This window comes from Pleuronectes platessa, chromosome 6 (genome assembly GCF_947347685.1).
Source record: "Pleuronectes platessa chromosome 6, fPlePla1.1, whole genome shotgun sequence".
NCBI lineage: Eukaryota > Metazoa > Chordata > Actinopteri > Pleuronectiformes > Pleuronectidae > Pleuronectes > Pleuronectes platessa.
Window position 1 is genome coordinate 18,579,365 of NC_070631.1, and position 19,538 is coordinate 18,598,902.

Here is a 19,538-nt window from a genome sequence, read left to right on the forward strand (position 1 = left end):
ATGCAAACAGTCTTGTACCTATAATTTTTTTCCATTTTCCAACATTTCTTTGCTCAGAATCAAATGTTTTATGGTCATGATTCCTCTTGAGCCTCGTCGCCCTGGTTCTAGACTTTGGACTCTTTTTTAAAAAGATTTGCTGAAATGGAGAAATGGATTTGAAATTCACTTCTGGAACCAGAGCTGTTCTAAGAGTGGGTGGTCACTGTTACCCACTGCTGAGGCAAGTACAGGTCCAGCTTTACTTTGGCCATGTTGCATGTCAATCCTTTTCAACTACAATTACTTTTATCTTATCGAATGAATCTATTTTGTTTATTATTGTACCTGGGAGGAGTAATGACACCGTTTCCTTCAACACACTGCAGGTAGCAGGATGTGGGATCCCATTGTTACAGTGTTTAGGTTATTGCTTAAGTAAGTTCACACACAACCACAGCGGAACAAAAAACACACAACATGTTTACAGACACAAACATGCGGTTATACTATAAATATGGGTGCAAGAACAAGAAATATGGGTGCAAGAACTTACTGAATATATAGACACTACCAATACACACTGAATACACAGCAATTACACCTGTTTCTTTAATTATAAATAACACAATACAATCCCCTCCTCGACCACACACACACATCCGTGTACTTGGCCAGAGAACAAAGCCCTTGAGGTCTGGAAAGCATTCAAAGTATCTGTCACAGGATGCCCTCTCCTCCAGGGGCTCGTCAAAAAATTAGGTTGCATGATGTCTCACAAACAAATAAAACACAAGAGACCTTGTAAATTCTATTTTCTGCGTCCGACAAAACCTGATCCTTCGATTACAGACAACAATACAGCTCAGCCACCCAAGAGCACACACGCACCAACAGCTGTGTCTCACCTTCGTCTTGTCCCGTGAGATCCATTTAGACTCGACGTTGCCCAGTTCGAGGCTGGGAAGCAAGTGGTTCAGGACCTTTGCCACAAAAACCTGTAAACAGCAAAAACACAAAACATTCAACTTATCAGCCCCTGAATGAAGAATGTTTCTATAGCTGCTTTCAGACTCTGAAGCCCGGACATTTCCTGAAATTATCCAAGGGCTTATGTGAGAATGTAAATGGTTGAGTTACACATCCAACACTTCTCCTTGTGTGCCACTTTCGGGTACACACTGATTCTTGCTGTGGGAAACCAACAAAACAGAAGCTCCCAGTATTTTTCTCCTCTCTCGCTGAAGACCTGGGTTGAGTAAGATGACTGACTCCTGGTATAGTTAGGAAGGAGAGAGGAGAGGAAAAGAAGGATGTGATACCTTGAAGGGTGTGGCTGAGTCTGGGTTCATCTGGACCATCGGCGCTATCAGAGCCACTCCAGCAAAATCATTGGGCCTCTCACAGGCTGTCAGGATGGAGATAGCGCCACCCTGAGGGGGAGGAAACACAGAGTATAGTATGTTTTGTTAATACACTGGGCATTGATTTGAAGGTTGTGTTTCAGTTATTTGAATGATCTTTTCTTTAAAGACAGCGTCTTTCCAAAAAATGTATCATTTTATGTCAACTCTCAAGCGACTGGATTTCCAGTGCAGGAGTCTTGAGTTAAAGTGCAAAAAAGGTATTTGGTTGCAAACTAAGACAAAGTAGAAGTTTGAGGTGAGAGGCAGCTGCTGAGTCTACAAAACACACATACTACAGAAAAATCTCAATAAAACACATACACAGATTTGGATTTGTTTACCAATTAGTATATACAAATGGATTCAGTGCAAATATATGCAAATGTAATAAAAGACAATTCAAACATTCTGTACCATTTGCTGCAAAAACGTGTATTTGACTTTCACTGTAGCTCATATCAGAAATTAGGTTTACACCTAGTGAATGAACAGTATGCTAAACGGTGGAGCATAAAGGTGTGTTGGATTCACCAGGCTTATGCAATCAGTACAAATAGCTAAATAAAACAATATTAATTATAGGGAGAATAATAAAAGTGTCTGGTTCTGTTAATATCCCAATAAACAGAAAGTAGATTAACCATTAAAGGAATGGAGATTTTCTTACAGTGGATCTAGGTCACAAACTGTTGCCAGGTGTTCATATCACCTGGGCCTGGTAACAACATAGTCATGTGACCTGCCCAGCCTTTTGATTGGTTTATTGTGCGAAGGAGTGTGGCAAATAAATCAGTTCCATGTTATAACATGCAGGGAGCCTCCCACTAGTGAGTAGGATTATGCTAAAACTACTGGACAGATTACCATGCAACTTGGTTTAAGGATGTTTTATGGGTCAGGAGAACCCATTCCATTTTGATGAGGTTCTGGATCAGGACATGGATCCAGGAATTTCTTTCATTTGCTTTAGCATATTGAGATTTTCATTGATTTCTCTTTATGGATATTTGCATTTGGTGCAAATCCAAATTATCTCTAAGTATCAGACTTACATTACGTATAACAAGAATGAGGTAACACTTAGAAGAGCTGCTTGACGTTAGAACATTTGTTAGATGTTTTACTTTTTTTAAGCTTAAAGGGATAGATGATGAATACTGTATTCCAGTGCAGATTGATGATGGAGAATTACTAGGAAAAGAGATAATAAAGGATTAAAAAGGTGCAATGAATAGGTGATATAGTTTAATGAGGGTTTTCTCTCGTCTAACTGGAGTAGTCTTAGCAAAGTAGGTGAGAGGTCCTGATGTACGGCGCAGTGGGAAAACGACTCAGGGGTCAAGACAAACATAAAACAATCAGTCTTTTGTTTAGACGGGGCCCGAGTTCCCACCCTCTTCCTTTGTCGCTGTCGCTCTACAGGGACTGGGAGAGGACTGGGAGAGGAACGTGAACAGCTCTAAGGGGGCAGGGTGTCCTGCGCAGCTGCAACCAGCAGTGGTGCTAAGGCCATACCTTGGCACCCGTGGCGACATTTGTGATTGCCATTTCATTCCCATGATGTAAGGCCATGATGATTAGCTGCACTGTGACGGGCCAAGACATAAATCAATTTGCCACGGTTAACTGTGGTTTCTCTTCTCGTCTGCGACAAGTGCAAGTGTCTGTGCAGGTGCAAACACACACACAAACGCGCACACACACGCACACACGCGCATGCACGCACACACACATGGGTAAATATCTCTCTCTCTCGCTTCTTTTTTGGAAACTAATTGGCTACCACGTTGCTTATGTGAGCGTTCTTTGTCACTTGTGTGAATATTCATTAGACTGGGGCCAATGGGAGGCCTGGTGCATGAAAAGAGCCACTAAGCAGAGAAACACAAAACATTTCCCATAAGAAAAATCTCGCTTTCTAAAGACATGAGAACCGACTGGCACACTGCTGCTTGCATACACAAACATAGGTACACAGATTTGGGAAAGGCGGTTGCCAGCTCGATTCCGACTCATAATGCAGGTTTCAGGACGAGCTGACCCTGAAACAACCACGTGCAGACACTGTGACACATGCACCCAGGGAAATGTTGCTGGCAATTTGCTGTGGGCAAAGTAAGCTGGCCAAACTGGTGCGTTGCCTCAACGCACTTCATTCCTGGTTAAATATAGCAGAGATGTCAGAGTGCAATATGGTGCAAAAGCCCATGGCAGGTCATACACATTACACAGAGTGGTTTTGTGGAATGATAGAGAGAGATAAGCGTGAATAGTGAATGGAGAAGAGTGTTGAGACAGACGGAGGATTGGAACAGAGAAGCTCTTTACGGAGTTCATTAGAGGCCTTCTTACACTCTGTCTCTCTGAACTTGGGTTGAGAGGATGAATGCTGGCATTGTACGCTGCAGGGCAGACGCCAACTGTCATACACCGCCCGAGGAGCTAAAATACTGACATTGAATCCAGCTCTGGTTCTCATTTCACAATGTCCATACAGCAAATACACAGACAATACATAAAAAAAGGTTAATCTGTATCGAACGAAAGCATGAGAGAAGTGGAGTTCAAAGACAGTTGGAATGTGACGATGAACGCATGGATTTCTGTAAGACAGCAGAAGGCAAAAAGGCTGGGCACTCTGACAGCTGGTTGGATTATCAACTGAGTCACACAAAAGTAACTGGGACAGCGCTCAGAAGAGTGTATTCCTACACCAAGGCCCACTTGGTGTACACACTCATAAATATCAGTGTCCTAAATGTACCGGATTCATTTAATTTCCTTCTTGAAGATACATGAATTATTCTCTTAAAAATCCATGCAAATGTCCTATCTTGCAATGTCAATGAAAGGGAGGAGGAATCCTGGATCTGCAACTAAATTGAATGGGGTCTATCTTGGATCAACTGCTGCTAATTAACTGTCAAACAAACACAGACAAAAAAAAAAAAGGCTTCCTTCAAAGATATGTGGTGAAATACCAAGTACAACATTTCCTGTAGTGGTATGATGTAAATATTAAAGATGTACAGAGGATTGTGAGTTATGTTAATGTAAGTTATCAAGTAAAGTACAAGTACCTCTAACTTTTACTTAGGTTCAAAACAACAAGAACGGCGTATCTACTTTCTGTGTGAATCCGACAAAACAGTAGTGCTGAGAGTGAATTACTGTGGCACACGTTAGGTTCACCAGTGCAATCAATGTAAAAAGTTGGTCTTGAGACTTGCGAGGATATGAATATTATGTGAAATGGGTTACTTTTAAATGGCTCTAATATACACATTATAGAGACCAAACAGTGGATAAATAGACATTATATGAGCTAAGAAAAAAGGCTAGGTGATAGGGAGCATTAGAAAATATGTCTGTGAAGTTTTATCTGAATCAACGAGGGCGTAAACTATCCAGAATTTTTTTTTTATCTATATCACGGATTATAAGTCATTAGTCAGAAATTAATGTTCTATATAATAGCAGTTACATTCAATACACAAACCCAATTGATGCAGAACAAGATCAAACAATTCAGTAAAAATGGAAAAAATACAAATATAATAGTTTAAAGTGAAGTATGGCTCAGAGTAAAATGAAACTGAATGAGGAACAGACACAGAGAGAGAGATGGTTAAAAAGCTGATCATGGGTAAATAACCATTACATAAAACTCTGGCACTGAGTGAGTAGGAAAAATAAGCCTGGGCCAGAAATGCTCATGAAGAAGAAGAGAAATGAGGAAGAGTGGGAAGGAGCCAGAGCTGGAGGCTTTTGTCGGCATTCCCATGAGCTGATACAACCCTGTCCTACTTCCCCCATAACTGCTGAATGATAGAAGGTGCAGAGAAAACTGTGAGACAGTCTGGTCCAACACAGAGGATACCAGTTAGTTTATTTGTAAATCTGAATTATTTTGCATCTCTTCCAGATACGCGCAAGTCAGTCTCAGCTGTCAATCATGAAGTTTTTAAAGCATCAAAAGAATAATTAAAAAAGCTAAACCTGCTGGAAACATGAACACTTTAAAATACAGTGTGGTATAAATTCCTGTCAATTAGAGAAACGTCAAGGACCAATCCACTAACATTGGGAAGGTTTATGGAGGAGGTTGATGACTTATACTGTAGCCTTCCAACACGAGGCAATCACAATGATTTGGCTTCACTTTTGGGGTGCACTCACGTTTTCCATCTTTGTTACCTTATGGTTGTTTTCCATTTTGCATCTGTCATGTGCCAGAAATGTCATCAACGAGCCGCCTCGCTCAGGGTGAATTCTCTGAAGAAACTTTGGAGAATCAATAATAACTATTAACTAATAAGTTTGATTAGAGAAACTACTGGCAGTGCTGCAGGTGACGGTATGGGGCGGATGTTTCTTGAAGGCGTACGGCATCGGGGCCTCCTCAGGATATTATCATTGGAACAGGGCCTCTGCACACTACTGTATCCACAGGTGGTTTCTATTGTCTTTGAGCTATTTGCACTTTCCTCAGACCACAGATATTCACACAAGCAGAGGAGCAGAGGAACAGTCTGAAGAAACAGGATGAGCAGTCACAGCACTGGGAATCTGGGAAATGTGAAAACATAGCACTCGCTTCGGGTTGGGTTTCCCAAAATTGAGGTCTGTTTCCAAGAAAAGGTAAGGCCAGGAAAAGAGATGAAAAGAAAAGTAAGCAAGAGCAAAGGAAAACAAAATGGGAGGAAATTACTCTAAATCAAAACAAATGAGGCATTTTCAGACATGACCTCCCGGTAAAATACGGAGAATTGGCTAAGGCCTTGACCCACAGTTTGACTTGCACACATGCACAACACAGCAGGAGGTTCTCTGCAAAAAAACGTTCCCAACAGCAACATCTCCTCCACATTATTCAAGCGATAGGTGGAGCAGCTCTGCTGCTGAAAGCACGCCAAAATCTATAAGAACAAACTCTTCTTACATCTTTGTCTGTGTCTTCTACGTGTATGACGATGCTTTCTAACTTGTTTTCCTTTTATTTATTTTTTATTTTTATGTCTGTTGTGTGTTAGAAGCGTCATCAACCCTCCCCCCACACACACACACACACTTGCTCACTGTGAAACCAGCGGGGATCCCCTGCTGGTTTCACATCGACTTCTCCTAGATTTCTACAGACTTTATGCTCGGAGGTCAGGCGGAGAAAGTCAGTAGAAACTGTGGAGTGTCTCACTCGGACATTTGCGTGCACACATGCACCTCCTCCGGAGAAAATATGGAGGATTGGGTAGTCAAGTGCATGTCTGAAAGCAGCTATGGGAAGTGGATGGCAGGAACGTTCAGTGGAGGACGGAGAACACAGGAAATGAAAATGGATAATGAAAAGACAGGTAAAGCTGTTTAAGTGATTTAAGTACAGGAGAAACATCTAATGAAGCATCACGGATGAAGGGAAAAGGAAAAAAAGAATAAAGATAAAACAGAAATAGGGGACGAAAAGAAGGTGGCACTGTGAATTGGGACGGCAGTGCCTTAATATTTACAGTCTGCTGTTTAAACAGATTCCTCCAGACTCCATCTAGGATCCCACAGTTTTGTTTACACAAAACGATTTGCGTCTGTGCTCACGCAACCTCGAGTTGTTTTGAAGACAAGCCCGTCCTTTACATAAATACACAGTACAGCTGCATGGAACGCACAAGCCATAAATGGTTGTTCTGGTCGGCAGCTATTTTCCAAACAACACCCCAACCCACGTTATAAGGCACCTTATAAATCAGAAAGTGAGCAATAATGATAAAGCTAATGCTAAGCTACAGGAAGTCATCTTAAGGATTTCCCCCATCAACCCAGGAAAGTGTTCAGGACTCTGAGATGGAACATGAGACGTACAGGCAGGTCAGTGCCATGTCTGAACTGTTGTGGTGAAGACGGAACTGAGCCACAAAGTCAAGCTTTCGATTTAGCGATCAAACTACTTTCAAAATCAATCGATCAAAACTAAAAGTTAAAGGAGGATACAAATTCTTTCAAGCTGCATTTTCAACCGACCACAAAATGTACACAAATGAGAACCAACCACCAATAACTATAGTTAATAAGGACCGGATCCTTCTTTCCCAACAAAAGTTACTGGGCAATACAAATTCTATCTAGAACAGCTGCTCCTTCACGTCCAAAGGGGACAGTTGAAGTGGTTCAGGCAACGAGTAAGGATGCCTCCTGGGTGCCTTCTGTTAGAGGTTTACCGGGCCCGCCCAACTGGGAGGAGACCCAGCGGTATAGACCCAGATATCGCTGGAGGGACTACATATCCCTGGCCATATCCCAGGGGGAGCTGGAAAGCGTGGCCGGGAGAAGGACGTCTGTAAAAGCCATATTTGCCAGCTGCCTCCACAACCTGAATCCGGTGTAAGTGGAATAAAATGTATGGATGGGTGGACCATTAAGATGTTCTAATGACAGGGTTATTACTTAGTTATTAAGCATTAATAAATGCTTTAGTAACACTATGGAAGACCCACACCATACAAACCTTTGATGAAGATACTCAAATCAATTATTTTGCAGTAAACTTTTGCTTATCAAGCAGAAAAGCAGAGATTTTCGAACCATGTAGAGGTAGTTTTCCAACAATGCCGCTGTAAACACCTCTTTCTGTTAAATCCAACACATCCACCGAATGACTTGCTGTGCTGCGAGATAACAAGGCTCCACGACGCGTCTCATGGTGAAACAGGTCTGTAAGGAATTTGCATTTCTCCTCTGAGCTCTCTGCTTGAAGCAGAATTGTGACTTACACATGAGGGGCTATTTATAAACCAAAAACGAGCGCTTAGTTTATTTGTCTCAATAAAACCAACCTCTGAATATGAAACAGCCCAAACGGCTGCAAACATTCAGGCACTTTGAATGAATGTGAGCGGCTCGATCATCAGAGAAAAGTTCATATGACAGCGCTTGAGTCAACCCACCAACACGGAGAGTAATCATTATTCAACTCATCACTACTGTTTGTGTTCTGTTCGCTGCACTGAGGGTCACTGGAGCAAAGCAGCGAGAGCCTCTGTGAAAAATGAAATACACTGATCAGTTAAAAATAGTCCCCTGGCCTGCCTCCATGCGTTTTGAGTCCAAGTGTTGAGTAATTTGTCTCAATGCGAATCCCACGGTTAATTTCTGTGTTTCTGTGGATTTAAAACACAATACAATAATGATAAGAGATAATAAGATATAAGCCTTGATGCAATTACAAGAGGCTCAGGTTAATGGGAAAAAAGGGTACTTCTTACTCTCTTAATGAATCATGGTTGTTCAGAACAAATTCTTCTGGGTCAGTTGCTTAAACGCTTTCTACTTCCCTAAGATAACAATGTGTAAACAATGCACCTGACTAAGCCTCATGTTAAGATCAACACACACGTGGCATTTGCTATTTGAAGAGTTTGGAGACTGTAAGGTCTGGAACAAACACAGACATTTACACTGGCACAGGTGGTACAGGTGGCTGTCTCAGCCAACGGTATGAGGATGAGGTAGTTTAGATTAGATAGATAAGATGTACTTTATTGTCATTATATTGGCACATAGTACAAGTACATCGAAATGTCGTTTTACATCTAACCAGAAGGTGGAAGTAGTAGATTAAGGGGCTTATGAGACAATATTTAAAGGTGAACGTTTATTGTATATAAATTGTATATAACTTGAAAAAACACAGATAATAACAGAGCAGCAGAGTCAATTATTTACAGATATGGCACATATGAATGTATACAGGTGCAGTGAGAAGAGTAATATATATGAGCCAATACAGATGAATTGTTTTGTTTGATTGATTAGGCGTTTAATTTCTGCACAGATTTGCAGATGAGGGCATCTTTACAGTTTTACAGTCACGAGGGGCCAGCCCATCTTTGATTATAGGTTACTAACTTTTTCAAAAACGCAGTATATAGATGTCATGATGAAGAGAGGCTCCAGACAGTTGACTCTATATAGGCGTTTGGCCCTGAAAGGTCCAAGATAGTTGGAAACACTTTCAATTGTAATAATGTAATATTAAAACCAGCATTAATGATTTAATTTAGCTAAAATAATAATTAGACAGATTAATTAATTGTTCCTTAATCCATCAGCTAGTTTTAAAATCTTTGCTAAGTTAAAATATTCATCAGAGCAGCCCTACATTATTCTTATTGGATACAACTTTTGCACATAGAAAATGTTGAGGCATTCTAATGCTGCATTTATATTTTAAACAGGAGTTTAATGAGAAGAGCAAACGTAGCAAGCTGTGGCTGAGCTGATGTCCTGCAGATTCACACAATGGAATTTATCCATCATAGAAAAAATAAATATATCAGGTGATACAGCCAGCCGAAAAAAGAACTACAGTTCCAGCTGGATAGTGTTGGTCAAAGTAAAATAACCCGATTCAATTGTATATGTTAATAGTATGTGTCCTTTTATCCAGGTTTCATTCAGTTCTGAGCCGAACGCTGTGCAGGCAAATTTTTCTTGGCTGAATATCTCGGGACTCATAGGAGAGCATGAGTCATTTCTTACATCTGAATGTCACACTGCCGCTGAAAACCTTCAACACGGATCTGTCTATTTACATTCCTGCTCTTGGAAATGGAATGTCCTTCATGTTGTGCAGCTGTGTGTTTGTGTGTATATGTGTGTGTGATTTCGCACTGGAAGCATATAATGTTATTTTACGCCAAACCAAAAGCGCAAACAAACCTGGACAAGAGTGAGAGTTTCAGTATTGGAAAAAAAAATACTGTGATTAAATCAAAACAAGACAATGAATAAAGACAAATCATCTGCCACTAGCTACAAAACATGAATACACTGTAGGGATGGTTCCAGCTGCTGAAACAGATCATAGAAAGTATCCTACCATGGAGTGACCCACGATGAAGACAGGGAGGTCCGGGTGGAGGGACTTCATCTGGTCGATGTGCTGCAGGGAGTCTCTGATGAAAACCTGGAAGTCTTTGATGATCATCCTGTCGCCTTCACTCTGACCATGACCAACTGAGGAGGAAAAGAGGAAAGAAGAAAGACGAAGTGATGTGAGAAAGCTTGTTGCCGCAGAATAATCCCCCACTCGGTAAATGAAAAACTGAAGAAGACATTGTCAGAGGAAAGAAGAGGAAAGGAGTGGAACCGAACAAGAGTGAATGTGGGATAATATTTCTCACGTTTGCAAGAAACAGACACCAAAGGATTGAGGGCAGATGCCAAACTGTTGTCGTTGTAATTGGACAAGTACATGATACTTTAGGGAAATTAGCCAAACTGTGATGGACATTTGTGCAGCTGTATGCTGGGGAGGCTCAGGCGACAGCTCGTATTTATGACATTGAATTACATATCCCAGCCGGAGGAGGAAACCAAGTATAGTTAAGACGGAGGTTTGCATTGTGTTGCTCTAATGGATTTTTAATTAAAAAAATAAATACCACAATTTTCTTGATTAAAGAGGCTGTTGCATTGTTCAGCTTGTGTGTAAGGGTTTCTATCTTTCTCTATATTTGTATCCTTTATAGAAAGGTGAATAAAAAAACAGGAAGGACAAATTGAGGGAAAGATAAATGTGAGTAGATGGAGAGGGGGATAAGAAGGGGTAATAAGAAAATAGAGAGAGAAGGCAGCGATGAGAGTGAGAGTAAAAAAAGACGGAGAAATGATGGGACGGATGAGGAAGAAAGAAAGCGTTTACAAAGGAGAAGGAGGAGCAATCTGGATGAGCGAGAGAAGAAGGAGATGAAGGAGAGAAAACAGGGTGAAGGGGAACAGGAAGAGGAGAGGAAGGAGAAGAACGAGTAAGACAAATTGAAGGCAGGAGTGAAACATGAGTGAGAAGACGGGAGGGAGAAATGTGATTGGCAGATGGAGAGGAGGAAAGACGCATGAATATGTATGAGATGAATGTGTGTTTGCATAGACCTGTGATCTACGTGTGTGTCCTCCTCCAGCTCTCTGCAGCAGTGGCTGAGAGGTGAGGCCGGTTGCCACGGCGACCACTGAACCAACAGCACGTGAGAGCTTGAAAACATCACAACATGTGCAGCTCCCACCGCAAGTGTTTGTGTTTGTGTTATTGATTTGACAGGGGGGGGGTGGCGGGGATATAGTGTGCATTGATTTGAACTTTGCAGCTCATATGAAAGTGGTGTTTTTGGATCAGTTGGATTTTATAGTTGATTATAACACAGATGGATAGCGGATGGAAAACAGTGTCATCGGTGCTGTGATATTGAAAATCCAGTTTACTTGCTAAATACATGTTGGGTCGATACAGTGGAAGGCAGTAGAAAACACATTCACACCATTACAGTGTGATCATGGACTCTTATCTACCAGGAATCTCTTGTTGTTGTTGTGATTATCATTATTGGCGACACAGTGAAACAGTCGTTAGCAGTGTCCCCTCACAGTGAGACAGATCCCAGTCAGAATCCCGGATCAGCCAGGGTCTTTCTGTTCATCCTGTGTCTGTGCGGGGCTCCTCCAGGTACTCCAGCTTCCTCCCACACAGACAGAGTGTTGGTAGGTTATTCTGAGACTCTAAATTGACGGTTGGTGTGAATGGTTGTTTGTCTCTGTGTAATGGTCCTATAATATGCTGACTACCTGTCAAACCTGTCCCCTGAGATTGGCTCCAGCTCCCCCAACGTCTCTCAAATGAGAAGCAGTATAGATAAAGGATGGATAATAATAATATTGTGGATGGATGGATATAATATTATGGTTTGAATCCCAGTTTGGACAGGGTCTCGTCTTGTGGTGTTTGCATGCTCTATCTGTGTCTGTGTGGGTTTTCTCTCGGATCTCTGGATTCCTCCCACAGCCCAAAGATGTGCAGACTGGGGATCAAATGATTGGAAACTCTAAATTGACCATAGGTGTGAATGTGAGTGTGCACGGTATGGTATGTTGTTAATGAGATACAGTGGAGACCTTTCAGAGGGTACCCCGCCTCTCGCCTAATGTCAGCTGAGATTTGCTCCATCTCCCCCAAGACCCTCAAAGGATACAGGAAATGGATGATGGATGGATTTGTGATAATTCAGTGGTAAGCACCGTCGCCTCACAGAAAAATGTTCCCAGTTTGAATCAGTGTAAAAGCGACGCCATACTTGCTCGTCCGTGTCATCGTGCAGTATAACAAACTAATATTAGCATTATTCCTGACAAATGAGCTCTGGGACAAGCTTCTCTAATCCAATCAGAGCTGTGAGGAAAAACGATCTTTGCAACAACTGATGAGGTCAGAGACTTTGCCAGTGCTGATCTGATTAAATTTCAAGATTCCATTCATTTGTGCATCACCAGGCCACATTACGCTGATACAGTATCAAGCACATCCACAATAAATATGTCCCCTTTGTCTGATAATAAATTGGATTTCAATAGAAGAAAACATTCATTAATTACCATGCATACATTCTCATTCTATAAAATGGAAAAAGATTCATGTCTGTCAGAGAAATGTGAACGTTGTTGTGGAAATAATGTTGACTGGTAAATAGATGCAGTGTCGTGCCCGCTGGGAGGAACCTCCAGTCTTTGCAGGCTGTGAATGAAAAAGACCTCAAAGTCATATAATTAGAAAGAAATATATGTGAGACAAGAGAAAGTGTGATGTGGGAAGAATAAGTTAAAGATCTTGACTGCTGAACTCTATCTGGAGCTGCCCCCGGCATTGTGTGTGTGTGTGTGTGTGTGTGTGTGTGTGTGTGTGTGTGTGTGTGTGTGTGTGTGTGTGTGTGTGTGTGTGTGTGTGTGTGTGTGTGTGTGTGTGTGTCTCAGGGACATAGATGAGGGACTACTGTGTACAGGGACTTGTTCCAGTTCAGTACTTTCCATTTAACAGTGTGACATTTCACTGGGAGTCGCTGAACAAATTGCTCCTCTGTGTGCAGCCTCAGTCGTCCTCTTCATTCACTCCCTGTTTCATTATCTCAGCCGGCTTTCATTGAGATCTCTACCTCTGCAAATATTCCCTCATCTTCCCGCTGCGGCTTCATTGCTTTGATTTCTCATCCTGTCTCTTGTCTTGATGATCTGTGATAGTGAACACGCATGTTGCTCTTTTCACGCACAGTCACACATTCCTGTTGTATCTCAAACCTGCCAAGTGCAATGACAGAGATTCGCCTCTGAGCTTCACTGGGAAGACACTGGCAAGTTTCCTTAATTACTACTCACCAAACAGTTTTGTGTTTTGCTTCTGTGGCCAAAACACGGAGGCCTTTTTTTCATCAGCACATTTAAAATTTCCTGACTACAGCGAACATTATATCGGGAAAACAAATGATGAAAAACAAGCAGGTTTTCTTTATATCAGCCGAAAAACAAAAATCACATTTCTCCCTATGAATAACATAGAATAAGGCTGCATCCATACTAAATCATTAAGATGGTTAAAAACAATATTTTAAAACTTTATCGAAAGAACATATTTTCGCCGGATGTTTTCTTGTAACATAGAGAACTTGGGCTGAATCTGCTGTGTGAGACAAACCTTCTGACCCACTGCATTACACCGATCGGATTTGCCTTTCAACGACACAATTACCTGGGGATTGACTAGACTGGACAGGTGTTACTAGTCTGAGTTCAGAACCAGTTCATCCAGTACTTCCACTGAAACCTGAAGAGAGCCAGACGTTCTATTCAAACCAGTCAAACCAACTTTATACTCACTTGTTCTGTGCCTACACACCTACACACTTACACAGAGTGGAGCTGCAAGAGAACAATGGAACAATGTGCCACCAACACTAATTATTCTGTTATCAGACAGAAAGGGGGATGATGAGTGTTCATTCTCTCTTTGTGCACAAGCTATTTAGCGTGTGAACCCCTGATGACTATACGGGGACAGCCATGGGTGTAGGTGTAAATGTATGCATGAATTAATGTGATGCAAGGTGTGTGTTTGTGACTCACCGTGGTCGTGTGCAAACACCAGCAGGGACAGTTCCTTCAGTCTCTGTGCGATCTCATCGTACGGCCCACAGTGCTCTCCTGCTCCGTGGGCAATAAACACCAGAGCCCTGAAATGGAGGAGAAGAGGAGATGGACACAATGTTTATTCACCATTTCATAAATGCATAGTTTCCTAAATTTGACTTATTTTTCTCATACAAAAAGCAAACGTCCTGCATTAGAGTGTGGTGCTGTGCTTCCTTGATAAAGTGCTGTGTCGGTACAGCACAGATCAAGATGGGACGATAAAAGAAAAATATCATTTCAAGGTTGATAGACAAAGACAGAGACTGAGAGCAGCAGAGGCTGTGTTTTTTAGAGACAGCAGCTTTCATCCATCTGTCCGTCTGACTGCTACAACAAAAGCCTGCCTGCCTGCTTAAAACACACACTGAGGGAATCCAGTAAAAACCCAATGTGACCCACACATAACAGAAAAGAGCTCTTTTGGCCTAAAACTGTGGAACCTAGAGTTTGTTTTTATGAGAGGATCTATTCAAATATGTAGCAAAATTGATGCGGTATGAAGATATATCTTCAGTTTCAATAAAGGTGATTTATCAAGTATTGTGAAAAAAGAAAGCCGCATGGAATGAAGCATCTCAGATTTGTCTTTATCTCGACTCGACTCTGCTCATAGAGCCGTCTCTCTACGTCACTCTATCCCCTCTGGGTAAAGGTTAGCTGTGCCAAAGCAAGGCAAAGCCAAATTGTCATCCAAGGCGGTTTTCACAGTTTACGTAGATCTGTGAAATTCATTTGGATGTTTAAACATGATCGTATCATATTTATTTATGGTTATAATGAGCACTTTATGTGTCAATATTGTCTATGGTGAGCACATTTTATCCTGAAATTCTGGTTCGTTCATTCTGTGACTAATAGGGATTTGTAGTTATTATAATTTTCTTATAGCCAGGGGGAAATCACGTGTTACAGTCTAAAAAGGTATGAAACAGATAGCGTCCTGGGACGAACTTGAACCAATCGCAGCTGACATTGGGCAAGACAAATAAGCCATTCACACTATTCACTACTATAGTCAATTGAGGCTACGTACCTACTACTATGTTCTTAAAAAGAAAAAATTGTCAAACTAAAACGACTACAAGAGCGCTTTGGCTTGTTATTAGTTCTAATCCCCATCCATACGAAGACCCCTGAAAACACATATCACGTGACCAGTCATGTCCACTGGGCATGCTGGTCTAAACAGGAAGCTTTTGGTTGTTGTTGCAGAAAGACCTAGGCTACAAATGAGAAGCGGCAATAACAAAAAGTAAAATGTAGAATTTGACGGAGCAGCTTCTAGCAAAACTTGTAATTAATTATCCACGTCGCGTCCTACACTGGTAGACGGAGCTAATACTGGTTGTTTTCTCTCGGACAGGGGTCATGTGATAGGAGCCTGACAAATTAGCGAAGGTTAAATCATAACTGAAAAGACCCAATCAACAAGAGGTTTTCAGTGTACATCATCATTTCCAAACATTTTCGCTAAGACCAGATGTTTCTTTCAGGTTTTTCTATCCGAGCGTATTTTGCAGCGGAGCAGCTCTGAAATTCTCCGGTGTTGTTTTCTCTCGTTAGCAGCCGTGCTGAGGAGCCTGTGAGAGCTTCAACCAGCAGAAGCACAGAATTAGTCCAAATGTATGCAGGGACAGAGAAGAAGGGAACCAGGGGGAGAGAGAGAGAGAGAGAGAGAGAGAGAGAGAGAGAGAGAGAGAGAGAGAGAGAGAGAGGTAGGATGGTGGTGAATAGTGGTGGAGGGGGGGCAGCATAAGAGTAGCTGTTTATCAGGCTTCATTAGCAACTGGCTCCACTTTGACGCCTTTTCCCTCCTTTTAGAAAGCCATCGCTATGGGCTAAGTATGTGTGTGTGTGTGTGTGTGTGTTTGTGTGTGTGTGTGTGTTTGAGTGTGTGCCTGTGCGTGTGCGCGTGAAAGAGCGTCTTTGTACAGACATAATGTCCTGTAACACACATGCCGATAGTAAAGACGACTGTACAGTGAATCAAAAACTGTTACACTGAGCTATAATGTGCTTCTTTCTTTCTATCTCTCTCTAAGATTATCGCCATTCACCCAAAATATAACGTCTGCATTTTTTTGAAACTTTGAAGGATTTAATTGCGGTGAGATCTAATCTTGGCAGATGCCTGCATCCATTCAGCTGCAGGCCTCTGCAGACAAGTGACGGCCTTCAGGACTCAGCAGTACGTTGGCTCAGCGTGGCACTTTGCTCAGAGAGGTCTGCTGAGCCTCGACAGGCATTTTCTTGGAACAAATTCAAATTCAGATCTTGTATGTTAAAAGACTTGCTATCATGTCAGAATCCATTTAGAAAATAAACAGAATTATTTAAATATAAAGTTAACATAAATGCATTTTCTGCAATATTCTGTAATATTCTGCTTATTGGTAAACATAAACATTGATATTAACATGTCTTTGAGAGGCCTTATCATATGATTTGTATTGGTTAACTGATGATTACATTACATTACATATCATTTAGCTGACGCTATGATCCAAAGCAACTTACAATAAGTGCAATCAACCCCAAAGTGCTACATGTAAGTGCAATATATACGTAAGTGCAACTAACTTTTTATAAACACAGAGTTGATGATGCTTATTAGGCCATCATCTTCTAAACAGAGGTGTAGTCGGAAGAGATGTTGAGTTCTGTATTATTTCTCACACCTGACCTTTCCGAAGTTTTAGTAGGCTGAGAGTGACATCATCATCAACACGACTCCCCATACTCTCATGACTAGTCTGGATAGAGGTGATATTCATTATTGTGTGTGAAGCTGAAGTATTTTTGATGTTCCAGGTAGAGGAAAAATTGACTTCTTTTGTTTTTCTTACTCATTATCTCTCCTCACCCTCTCATGGGAACTGGAGACCCACTCGTCTCCCACGCTGTTGGAACAACACGGCTTATAACCAGCCTTATTAAAACACTCAGTGAGCAGTACTGAGAGTTCAGTCCTCCCTCTGGCCTTACTCACAGCTATTCCAAACAAACACAGGCCCAGGTCAATGCCAATACCCTGATACCCCTCATGCAATGCTGACTCACAAACCTCCTATGCCTAAATACCACATTCTCCACACTCGACGGTGCAACTGACAAGGAAAGATAAAATCGTGTCGATTGCCTGCAGGCACAATGGCGGAAAAAAATGAATCTGTCCAGGTATTGTTTATGCTGACTCGCTGGCACACCCTCATGCCGGACTGAGATATACTGGAATGCAACACAGTCAGCATAGTTACATCTAAGCAATTGTGACTGTGAGGTGCAGCTGTTCAGGCAGGACAGGAAAGCGAAAGAGAGGTAGAAAGACGAGTCAGGACAATCTGAATGAATCTCGTCCGGTAGTGCTGTGAAGAAATATAAGGATGGGACATGAACCAAGAAAGAAGAACCCATTCAATTTTGGAGCAGATCCCAACAAAGTCGCAGATGAGGGCATTTTTTGACATTTTCCCCAATTTCACAGGAAATAATTCAAGGATCTTGATTAAAAAATCTGGCATGTTAGGGGACTGATGTTTATGAGAGTGTGATAATTGGAGATCCAAATCCAGATCTGGATTCAGTGAATTTGATTGTGGTTTAATAAAGGGAATGTTGGCTCTTGGCAAAGGTAGGGACTCTACTGAGTGCTATATAGTGTAATAAGATTTTGCTGTTGTGGCCTTATATAAACATATTGGAGTGCTAAATGAACAGTGGAGAGTTCAGTTTCCATGTGTCCTGACTTGGCAGGAGCCAGAGGACAAGAAAGAGAGAACGAGCACTGGCATGTTAATCTGATTAATGGACTAAGACTCTGTGAGTGTGCGTGTGTGTGGGTATGTATGAGTGTGCACAGTCCTGTTTAGGGCAATTTATGGGGACCAAAAGTAACCACCTCTAACGTAGTCCATTAAACTTGAAGTTTTCATAGGGGGCATATTTCAGACTAAAGACCACTGGCTACAGTTTGTCCAATTAGGAGCAGTGGTTGCCAGTAAGTCATCTCCAGAATGTTCTCGCCTTTCTTCAATAAAACTTTTTTCCCCAAAACATTTTAGTGTGATTTAAAAGCATAGTACAAAGAAAATAGAGCTATTAATTAGGTCATGGCTGGCTGGCATATTTGTGGTTATCTCATATTATCACCAACACTCTTAATACATCAGTAACTACATCACTAAGCTCCGGACAAAGCTGTGATGTCTTTTGGACTGCAAAGCTGTTCTGTATTACAGTGACCTGAAATGGGGTCTGAGCGAGGGATGAGGGGTGACAGAGGGGTATGAAAACAAAGCCAGAAATGAGGAAGTTATTTTAGGAGGTTTGTGTGTGTTTGTGTGTGTGTGCGTGTGTGTGTGTGTGCCTGTGTGAGTTAGTGTGTTGCATAGAGAAAAAGAACACAAGAGCGAGACAGAGGAAATTGCCATCTGATGAAAAGAAATAGAGGCTGAGAGACAGGCAGGGAAACTGTCAGCGGATTCTGACTCAGTTTAAATAAAATATAGAGGAAAACATTTTTCCTCAGTGCAGAGAGATGAGGTCAAAAGGCCACAATGGATATCATTGAATCTCATCAGTGTGTATTTATCAGGACACAACGGCCTTGTACCAATTCACCCCTCAGCCCTAACACTATATACTTGATTTAAATCCAGTTTTTTGATAGTTCCCTAGTAGTTCAAAACTGCATGCTTGAGTTAGAGTTTACTGATACTGCAAACTCAGCGGTGAAAGCAAACCTGGTGTCATCATAAATTCATAGCACACTTTCATCAGTGGATGCATAGATCCATTAACCCATACATTATATACCCTGCCTCTCCTTTGGGGGCGGCTATGGCTCAGGATGTAGACGGGGTCATCAATAACCTGTTTGGTGATTCGATTTTCAGCACCTCCAGTTTGCATTATGAATCCCAAATTGCTCCTGATGGCTGTGGCGAGGGTGTATAAATAGTGTGTAATAGAAAAAGTGCAGCCTATAGATGTGCAGTGAATGTGTGCGTATATGGGTAAATACGAAATGTACTGTTAAATGCTTTTGAGTAATGGATAACACTGGTAAAAAAAGCACTATATAAATAAAGTCTGGCTGACATACAAACACAAACCACCATTCCTTCTCACATACACACCCAATGTCTACTATTAGCC

The 19,538-nt window shown here is 41.6% G+C and overlaps 1 protein-coding gene across 2 annotated transcripts in view; it reads right to left on the reverse strand.

Annotated features, from left to right (window-relative positions):
- The window catches only part of mgll (monoglyceride lipase), a 45,112-nt gene that overhangs the window by 9,342 nt on the left and 16,232 nt on the right, over positions 1-19,538 (reverse strand). For both annotated transcript variants that reach the window (XM_053424432.1, XM_053424431.1), the window contains 4 exons: positions 14,316-14,422; positions 10,255-10,391; positions 1,302-1,412; positions 888-977 (listed from right to left, as the gene is read on the reverse strand). In XM_053424432.1, coding sequence (XP_053280407.1) covers positions 888-977; positions 1,302-1,412; positions 10,255-10,391; positions 14,316-14,422 — 445 coding nt within the window. The remainder of the gene's footprint in view (positions 1-887; positions 978-1,301; positions 1,413-10,254; positions 10,392-14,315; positions 14,423-19,538) is intronic.